Source organism: Galeopterus variegatus, unplaced genomic scaffold (assembly GCF_000696425.1).
Source record: "Galeopterus variegatus unplaced genomic scaffold, G_variegatus-3.0.2 Scaffold1546, whole genome shotgun sequence".
Lineage (NCBI taxonomy): Eukaryota > Metazoa > Chordata > Mammalia > Dermoptera > Cynocephalidae > Galeopterus > Galeopterus variegatus.
In genome coordinates, this window is record NW_007727657.1 from 102,815 (window position 1) to 113,958 (window position 11,144).

General features: G+C 36.3%; 1 protein-coding gene across 1 annotated transcript in view; it reads left to right on the forward strand.

Annotated features, from left to right (window-relative positions):
- The window catches only part of PDE1A (phosphodiesterase 1A, calmodulin-dependent), a 77,447-nt gene that overhangs the window by 19,395 nt on the left and 46,908 nt on the right, over positions 1-11,144 (forward strand). Inside the window, 1 exon segment of the mRNA XM_008577583.1 lies at positions 6,491-6,673. Within this exon segment, the coding sequence (XP_008575805.1) occupies positions 6,588-6,673 (86 nt within the window). The 5' untranslated portion in view covers positions 6,491-6,587.

Sequence of the window (11,144 nt, forward strand, 5' to 3'; positions counted from 1 at the left end):
CTCCAAAAATACCACCATAATCCCATCTCTGCAAGCAGCTTGAATCCTTCTCAGAGCCATCCCCCCCTCAGGCCTTCTGCCTCTCCTGGGGGACAGGACCTGCTCTGCCTTGGCCTCCACTTCCTTGGGTGGGTACGGAGGAGGCACCAAGCCCTCCTTAGGCCTTAACTTGGAGAAAGCCACATCTAATTTCAACACTCTCCTCAGCTGAACTCATTTAGCCAAGATTTGCCTCTTGGGAATTGAGCTTCTCCACCCAAACATTCAGTCTTCATAGTCCCTCATATACAGTGGTCATCTTCTCACCGTTTGAAAAAAAAAAAAAAAAAGCCAAAAAACCCAGAGGGAACATCAAACAGAGCTATCAGGTTGACAGAAAAAGGAAAGAAACTGACCCCCCACCAAAAGCTGTTGAAATAAATTCATCAGCCTGTCATTTTAAATCCTTTTTGGAACAAGACAGGGAATAAATAATAAATAAATAAACATGCTTCAGTGGTTGCCTGGAAGAATTAATTCAAATGTATGTAGCACTCAGGAAGTAGGTTACTGACAAGTACATATGGCATTTCAAATGTATTACCTTTTTTTCATCCTGACATTTAATTTATTGTACTTCAGAGTATCCCAAAATTTTGCGATTCAGACTTATCTCTCTCTGAGAAAATGATTCAGCATAGCACTCAGGAAGTAGGTTACTGACAAGTACATATGGCATTTCAAATGTATTACCTTTTTTCATCCTGACATTTAATTTATTGTACTTCAGAGTATCCCAAAATTTTGCTATTCAGACTTATTTCTCTCTGAGAAAATGATTCAGCGTACCGGCTTTGGAAAGTAACTTTAAACTTCCTCCAACCAAAAATTTCCTGGTGGACCAAAGTCCTTTAAGATTTTTTTTTAATCAATTATTTTTTTTAACTCTACATTTCAAGGCAGAGATGGAATAGAGAACAATGATTACTGTCATGAATATTGACTGAATGTGAAGGTGATCTGGGTAATCAGTAAGAAAAACATGTATTTAAGGTGAAGGACACCTCAGCAATTAGGAACCCAGACTGCAATCAGACAGACTTGAGCTCAAAGTGTGGCATGGCCACTCTTGGTTGTATGACTTTGAGCAAATCATTTCAGTGTTTGTGCCTCAATGTACTTAACAGTAAAATAGAGGCAATAATAATAATTATATCTTCCTCATAGCAGTATTACAAGGATTAAATGAGCTAAACCTTGGCTGCTTGCCTGGTTCATAGTAAATAAGATGGCATTATCACGTGTATGTATCCTCAGATAGTTCTGAAGCCTGAGTGAAGGACTGGTATTACCTTTAGGGTTTTGTTTTGTTTTGGGTTTTGGTTGGGGGGAGGGTGCAGGCAGTTTAGAACACAGATGTGTGTTAACCAAAGAAATAACACTAATGGATTCTACTATGAGGGAACCACTTACTCCAAAAGATATCCATACTGCAGAAAGATCACCCTCTCTCCATCTCCCCAGTCGTCCTGGAAGGGCTTTGCTTGGAAGACGCTCGTAACATATGAGTTCTACACCACTCTTGGCCCTAGGCCAGTGGAACTGCTTCCCTGGACACCAGCCCTCACTTCAGGGTGCCTGACAATGGCCTGCTTTAGGGGCGTCCCTCCCTATGGGGCAGTAAGTCTCCAAGACCAAGAAGAACCTGAGCCCAAGCCCCTCTCTTCCTTCAAGAACTAGGACCCTAGAATTCTCTGCCCTGCCTAGTGTGCTCCTCTACTGTATTTTGGGCACTGAGACCCGAAAATTCTCTGCCAAAAGGTCCCCAAGCCTGTTTCCTAAGTCTTAATTGGCTTCCTTCCTAGGTCTTTCCTCCTGAAGGGGCCCAGGACACTGCTGGTGTTTTCACCACTCCACCTCAAACAGTGGCCAAGAAGCTGCTATTTTCAAGGCTAGGCAGGATAATGGAGATTGTGCTTGGGGGCTGTGGTGTCCACCTGCTTTTGTGTGAGGCCTATACAGTGAGGGCCTGAGCAGTAGGTAGGTACAGGGGGGCAGGCATCAGCCCACCGGCCCAGCCCTGTCACACAACGAGCTGAGAATGCTCAAATTCAAACCCAACTTGTCAGCCTTTTATGGAACTCATTAAAAGGTTGAAGGATAGACATATAACAGTTTGTTCACCTGATATATATCTTTAAAATATTTAGTTATATAGTACTTGGAAAAACTGCGCTCCTGCCCTGAGCCTATCAACTATTTGGGGCAAAGTTAAAAGAGTTAGTTGCTTGTTGGAAACATATACTTTACAAGTATAGTAAAGCAGGAAAAGGAAATGTCAAACTCGAAAAGCCAGTTTCTTTTAACCGCATTCAGCACTTGAATTTTAATATTTAATAGGTGTAATTGTAAGCACTAATTGCCTGCCAGTGACCATGTGGCTACACAGGAGTAACCATTTTCTAAGAGTCCACTGTGAACAGAAATATTTTCACTAGCATATAATTATAAGAGTCAAAATCCCATGACCTCTCCTTCCGTGGCCGCCTCCTTTCTTATTTCCCTCCCCCTGCAAACTTTCTAGTTCAGGATATAAGCCCTTTGGGAGTTGTGTCATCTGATTTCAAGAGAAAATCTGGGGTATAAATAGCTCCTAAGGATCAGTTGATCACCGATTGGATGCTGGGTCAGTTTTCACAGCTCGCCGGTGCCCATCAACACACAGCCCATGTTTAGGAACCCCTCACTTAATGCTTTTTGACTCTCTTGGGACTAAAAGTAAAATCATATATCAAACATCAGTGGAAGCATTTTTCAAAGGGTAGCAGTGATAATGTTTTACACATATGCTCCTTATGGTTTCTTTTCTATATGGTGCATTTTAAAAATTTCTAAGGCAAATGCACCGATTATTTTTTCATGTTGTAAGTTTCTTAAAGATGAAGTCTTCATTTTTAGAAAAGCACTGATAGTGTAAACAACTATTCTCATTCTGCCCTCTAACATGAGGAGGAAGAGAGATCAAGCCATGGGATGTTTGGAAAGCATAATTGATTATAATAGTTCAGATCCCATTTTATCAACCTGCCTGCACAAATTTATTTCAAAAATGAAGTGAGGACAAAATTCAGTCTTACATGTTTTTCATGTGCTGTAATCTTATGTATGCATTCAGATATTTTCAGATGTCTTAAATAAATGTATAGGAAAATTGCTTATGATAATTCTATGTATGATCATTTTTGTTCCTGCCCTGTACAGCTTAGTCAAATGAAACTTGAAGAGCCCCTGGTGATGCTCAGAGGGAGGAAGACAGAGTAAAGACAGGTGTTAAGGAAAGGCAAAATAAGGAAGAAGAGAGATGGGGATAGAAAAGCCCTCTGTACCTAAATGCCATGAGAAAATGATCCACTGAATATCTTGAGTAACAGATTCTGAGAGGAAACAACGAATGCAAAGACCCTGAAGCAAAAGCAAGTTTGGCAGCTTTTCATACAGTGAGGAGGCCAGGGTTGAAGGAACAAAATGAAGAAAGGGAAACTGGCTAAGAGATAAAGTTGGAGACTTAGATTGAGATGACTTATGTAAGACTTTATGAATTAGGCATTGACATGGTCTGACTTATACTTTAAAGGAGGAATTCTGGCTGCACAGGGAAGAAGAGACTGACAGGGATCAGGAGAAAGACCTAGGAAGCAAGTTAAGAGACATTGCATTCGGCCAGACAAGAGATGATGGTGGCTTGATCTCTCGCTCATTCATTGCTGGTGCGAATGCAAAATGGCACAGCCGCTTTGGAAGACAGTTTGGCAGTTTTTTAAAAAACTAGACACTCTTACCATTCAACCATTCTGTTCCTTGGTATTTACTCAACTGAGTTGAAGTAACATGCACACCCATGTTTATAGGAGCTTTATGCATAATTGCCAAAACATGGAAGCAGCCAAGATGTCCTTCAGTAGTAGAATGCATAAACAAACTGTAGTATATCCATGCAATAGAGTATTATTCAGCAATAAGAATAAATGAGCTATCAAACCATGAAAAGACATGGAGAAATTCAGCCAAGATGTCCTTCAGTAGTAGAATGCATAAACAAACTGTAGTATATCCATGCAATAGATTATTATTCAGCAATAAGAATAAATGAGCTATCAAACCATGAAAAGACATGGAGAAATCTTAAATGCATATTGCTAGGTGAAATAAGCCAATCTGAAAAGGTGTAGACTTTTATTATTCCAACTTTAAGAAATTCCGGAAAAGGCAAAACTGTGGAGACTAAGATCAGTGGTTGCCAGGGACATGGAGGTAGGGAAGGATGGAGAGGTGAATAAGGGCAGTGGAAATTCTCAGTGTGATACTGTAATGGTGGACACATGTCATTATACGTTTGTCAAAGCCCATAGAATGTACAACAGAAAGAGTGAATCATAAGGTAAACTATAAATTTTACATTATACATAAAACAAGTCTACAGTAGAATGCTTGGAGCATGGTGACCTCACAGAATTACACCACAATGATTCCTATTCCACCTGTTCTGCTCTGTGGTTTTCCTCGATCACTGCATAATAGAATGATAGAAACGACATAATCTTTAAAGCAGTAAAGTTCTCAAGCTACATACTGTAATCTCTTGCTGAAATGGGCTGAGGAATCTAATTTCAAATGGACAAAAAGAAAAAAAAATACTTTCCTTTGAGTTACGATGGCAGTGTTTTAGGGGTAAATCAAAATCCAAACATAAGGGCCGAGCCCGTGACGCACTCGGGAGAGTGCGGCGCTGGGAGCGCAGCAGCACTCCCGCCGCGGGTTCAGATCCTATATAAGGATGACCAGTGCGTTCACTGCACTCACTGGCTGAGCGCAGTGCGGCCAGTCTCAAAAAGGACAAAAAAAAAAAAAAAAATCCAAACATAAGACCTGAAAGAAAATTAAAAATAATATAAAGTAAGTATTAATCAGTATTAACATCCAACTATGTAAGTCATTTTTATCTTTATATGTAAACACATAGACTTGTAACTCCAGCACTTTTTTCATAATGTATTTCATAAATACATTCATGATTATTTAATACCATGGAAAATAAATATTGGCAAATGACTGACTGCTGCATGTTTGTAGAAAACAGCAGCACATAGAGGAGGTTATTGAGAGATACATGAAGATTTACTCCTCTGCATATTACTTTTTGAGCCTCTCTTTGGTCATATTGGGTGTTTTGGGAGGGCCTCCTGCTTTTTGCCCTTTGTTTTGCCCCTGCTTTCTCAACATGATGTGTGACTTGTCCCTAAGGCTTTCACACGGGCTGCCACCTCTGGCTTCCTTTTCTCCATCAGTTCATAATCCTTAGGCCTCATTCTGTGCAAAGAGATTTACCAAAGCGAATGGAACCCAACGATCAAAGCTAATGTGTGCCAAAAAGAGCTCTGAGCTATTCAGTTTTTGCACTGGCAAGGAAATGCTTGCATCAAAGGACAGGCACAGCTGGCCTGTGCTCCTCCTACAGGCAAAGCTCGACTGCTCTGTATAGCTGTAGTTTGTGATAGGGAGGGAGTCTTTCACATGATCTTGATGGTTTAGACCTTTGGGAAGTTCTTGATTACTGAAGCTGACTGGCCTTAAAATAAGAACGTATCCTTAGTTCCTTCTTTAATGGCAGCTATGCATTAGTCCAGTCAGCTTTACCTGGAGTTTGTACCGAATGTAGTGGATTTAGTTCTTGTTTACTTCCTCACCCACTGGGTTGACTGTCTTGCCCAGCAATTCTAAACCTTATCAGATCTCCACCCACAAGACAGCATTTGCTATTAACAGAAGATATTTCTTCCATTTAGACTGGTTTGGTCACCTGTGCTTTCAAAATAATCCATTATTTTTATGTGTTTTATCTTTCTTTTTTTTAACGTGTTTATCTGCAATGTTGATATCAGAATGAACACCTTTTAGAGTACTTAAGTTATTATTTTACTAAAATTTAGAGGTACTAACCCAATGAAATCTCATCTGTGAATGACTTTTGTAAACTTGAAAGCCTTATTCAAATAGTATCTATTATCTGTAGTATATATACAAGATTTTTAAATATATGACAACTATTATAGCTTCATACATTTTTTCTTTGCATTCCAGTTGCTTCATTTAGTAACTGACATCTGTTAATGAGTTCCCCTCCCTATCTTTTCTTAGTTGTATTTATTAATAAATAGTATATTAACATTAACAATCAATACCTCTAGACTGGTATCATTGTACTTAAATGTTTGGGAAGCTGCAAATAATCAAATCTATTATTTCTTGCCTTTAGAAGATGATAAATTTGAGAAATTGACAGCTTTCAAAGTGTTAACCCAATATTTTTTCTTTCTTTAGATAGTTCATATTAAGGAATGATCAGAAAGTAATTTACTATTTTTTAAATCCCACTGCCATCCTTGTTTTCTTCTTNTTCTTCTTAGTTTTTCTTCACTTTTTTCTAATGTTTAATTTGTATAAATTTTTGTAGAAGACTGCTGGATACCGAAGATGAGCTCAGTGACATTCAGTGTGATTCAGTCCCATCAGAAGTTCGGGACTGGTTGGCTTCTACCTTCACCAGGAAAATGGGGATGACGAAAAAGAAACCTGAGGAAAAACCAAAATTTCGGAGCATTGTACATGCTGTTCAAGCTGGAATTTTTGTGGAAAGGTAAGTTAAATATTTGGTATCTCAAGACAAAATTTGAAAGGCAGCAAATATGTCACTGTATCAAAGTCATGAGAGGCCTATATACTTATTGAGGAAACAGCAATCATAAGTGTAACTAGAATGAACAGATTTGGGACCTTATGATGAACTTACCAATAACAAAAATACCTTATCTTGGATGTATCATTTTTATTTAAGTTGACATGAAGGCTAAAAGCAAAGGCTTTTAAATGATCATTCTCAAATAAACCTTTGTGAATAACTGTTTAAAAACAACTCTAATGCATTCATGTTACACAACTTATTTTACCTAAATAATATGTAACACCTCATAAATTCTATACTAGATAACAATTTACATATCAAACTTAGGTTGGCCTTTCTCTGCTCGAAAGTGAAAAGATTATCCTCTTCCTATCTCTCCATCCTGGGTGGAAATCTCCCTCATGTTCACTTTTGGGGAGTTTTTTAACATTTCTGTCCCTGAAACAAGGGATATTCAATGACCCCTAGTAACATCATGTCAAATCACCAGAATTTCCAATGTATAAAACATGTTAATATGACCCAATTTTACATTCGTTGAACACTTGAGAAAACACCATATTTTTTTGTCTAGGAAACAATATGTTTCACAATTAAAATTACAAAAAGACTTGAAATAAACATGTTACATCTGACAAACTTGAAAAGTAGGTATCAGATATCCCTCAGATTAAAAAATATATATATTAAATCACATATAAAAAGATTATTTGAATATTTTAGAAACTAAGAAAATTGAAGAACAGAAAAATTTTGTCAATATGCTTAAAATTAAATGTAAGGGAAACCAAATCATTTTTCACCTTCTAATATCTCTAGGTATTATCTCTAATAAACATTACAAACTTTAATTTTTCTCTGCCAAAGAAACAACAGGAAGCACACTTGGGTTCCTGAAAATGCACTGGAAGAAGTATATATACCATGTGATTTACAGATGTAGTATAATCATAGCACATAAAGCTTTTATTATTATAGCTTGTACCTATATCACCCAAAATAACGTCTACTGAATGATTATTTAAATTATTCTATTTATTTCTTAATCATATCTAATTGGCTTAAATAAAAGAATACTCACATTTAAAAGTCTATTTAGTTTAGTGATGTGACACCACCCCTCTTAGTGCATAAATTTGTCCCCATAATGCCAGGTGGGACCAGAAGTCTGAGGCAGGGAAGCAGCACTGAGGAGAAAGAATTTCTATAACAATATTTCTATTTTTTTTAAACGACTTAAGCAAGTGTGTGAGAGTTACTGAGTTTCCACTGCATCAAATTAAAAATATCTACATAGTATTTCAGAAAGTTATTGAATCACAGATTAAAGAGAAAATGTTGAATTTGCTGAACGAATGTATATTTTGTCTTTTTTGTTTAAGAAAATATCACAGAACTTGGCAAACGGAAAAGAAATGCAAACTGTGGATGAAAACCAACTGAACTTTTATTTCCATTCAAGAGAAGGTTAAGAAGAATTTTGTAAAATATATTGACATGCCAAATTTCCATTTTTTTATATGCTACATAAAACAGATTTTTACATAATTGCCTATAGACATATCAAAATGTACATAAGCAGTCTTGAAGAAATCAATGTGCTAAGAACATATGAAAATCAAATCTTTTTTATCACTCTGGAATCCCCATTCATAAGTGCGTTAAAACAGTGGGACATTTTTATCTTAAATTTTCAAAGATAATCATCTTTAATACCGAAAGTTAGAAAGCTGGAAATCTTGTTGCTGCCTCCCTCAAACATTCCCTCCAAAGATTTGATACCTCAGTAAGTCCTGGAAATAATTTACCCAAATGTATCCAAAATCTCCTCTCTTCCTCATCTCCATTCCTGCAACCCCAATCCGCCATCAGAAATAGGACAGTAACTTTCTAACAGGGCTCCCCTCTCCTCACTTGCCCTCTCCAAACAAGTCACTCTACACTGGTGTTTCAAAATACAAATTAGTTCCTGTCACTCTTATACTTAAAATCATCTAATGGTCTTCTATTTCGCTTGGTAATAAAAGCCATTTCACCTGATAATCAGGCCTTGCCCGATTAGACCCCCAATTATTTTCTAGCCTCATCTAATGCTGCCTTCCTCCTTGACTGAACTTCTATACCAGCCTGACTTCAATTCCAAGAACATTCCTGAGGTCTGTCCTGCCTTGGAGCCGTTAATACTGCTCTTTTTTGTGTCAGAAATGATTCACCCCCCCCAACAAGGCTGGACTTTTGTCTCTCTCCAGAGGCCTTCCCTGGTCACTGTGTATGTCATTCATTATTCATCACTATCGCTGCCCCCAAGCAGTGGTTTACCACACAGCACCTATCACTGTAATCATATATTGTTTCTTTACTTTTTTCTTTTCTTTTTTTTTTGAGGTATCTCTTCACCACTGGAATAAGCCCCCTGAAAGCAGCAGCTACAAGGGTACTTCGAAAAACTCATGAAGAAATAGAAATAAAAGATAATATGAGTCTTTCTTTGAACTTTTTGAAGTATCCTTGTATATTTTCCTTGCTCTCCACTAAATAGCTGGTTGCTTAGCACAGTGTCTGACATAAGATAGTATTTCTTAAAAACTTTTTTTTGTATTATATTTTGTAATTGTAGTAAAAAGTTCCAAAAATAATTTTCCATATTTTCAGTTGGACTTTCACCACCTTTAGGAGCCCAGGAAATTCATTACTCTCGTTCAGGAATATGTAATAAATCACTTATTTACTAAAGTGTGAGACAAGTATACTAAGGTTTCTCCCACAGTCATCGTAATTCCAGGATGAGCCATCTTAGTTTTCCATCTTAACTTTCTAATTCTAATTTTCTGTCCTAGAATTCTATGCTTGATTATAGGATTAGAAAAGTATGATAATGGGAAAGTTCCTCTCTCTCTTTGGAAGGGTAATTCTCTTTGTTTTGCTTTATGTTCCATATAATGAGAAAATACATTGATATTTATTTCTCTTCCTACTCCAAGTCTAAGAAACTCAATAGCACCAGTTATGAGAGAGTTGGAACCACTGGTATTAGCTGCCAATAGTTACAGTAATAAAATTAATGGCTAACTTGTGATTGAAAGTGTGTGTTCTCTTTGCAACATCAAACTGTTTTACTGTGCCATGAAGTCATGAAGTATCATGATTTTGTTACTTAATGCTTTAAAATTTTTTATTCCTGATTAATTTTTATATTGACCTTTTCCCTGTTCATCACCTTTCCATTTCCCCTGCACCTCCAATTTTTAGTAATAATTACTAGAAAAATAGATAGAAAAGACTATTTGTTTTCTAAAAAAGAAAAAAAAACTATGTATCATTGTTGACAGTAATTATTCTCTAAACCTTTTGTAGTATGATTAGTAGTTTCCTTGCTCCCCAAATTAGAGTTATACCTATCTCAATGGAGTAATTAATACAAGAATTTTTACTTATAAAGTGCTCCGTACTTGTCCAATAGAGAAAAGGATAATTTTTTATTATACCTGATCACCCACAACCAAAAATAATTTATGGTCTTTTAAAACAAACATAAAATGAAAGCATGAAAATAAAGTAACAAGGTCTCTAGAATAAAACTGGGAGATATTTTATCAAGAAATCCTAGGNAACATAAAATGAAAGCATGAAAATAAAGTAACAAGGTCTCTAGAATAAAACTGGGAGATATTTTATCAAGAAATCCTAGGCTAGAGATATAATTAAGCATGATATTTAATTTTGAGCTTCCAAGAAGTCATGATTAAAAAAGAAAACATGATGAATTACTTGGCTTTCATTTTCTTTTTTTAAAAATGATGGCTTTCACATAGAAACTGAATAATACGTCTCATGGATTTTTAATATAAGGTACATTGAATCAAAGAGGTTAGGGTCTTCCATAGTGTTTTTATAAAAGATGCAGCACATTGACCTTATTTATCATTTATTTAATTAAATTATGGTATGGCCTGGGTGTTTTTGGAGGATAAGTTACAGTAGTATAGTCAAGGAATGCAATTTGTTGGGGACTAACGATATAAAATATAAGGAACATGCTTAATAATCAGTTCAATTCTTTCTTCCCAGGACTTTGTGGAGGAACCATGTATTTTTCAGAGTCCCAAACAGAAGTCTATTGTTATTTCCGCACATTAGGATAACATATTAATTCTATTCTCTCACATGAACCCAGGGAGGGTCTTCTTATGTTTGGTTTATGTCATTTTGATTGTCCATCAGAAGATGGAAAAATCAAACAAATTACTGATGAATAAAAATATTTTTGTGAGAAGATACTATTATGGAAATGGAAAGAATTTTCTTTCTGAATAATCTTTCTTAAATAATATTGAATGATAATTTGAACAAACTTAAGCAATTTTTGCCAATATGATCTCCCCTGATATTCTTAACTAAAAAAAAAAAAAAAAAAAAAAAAAAACCA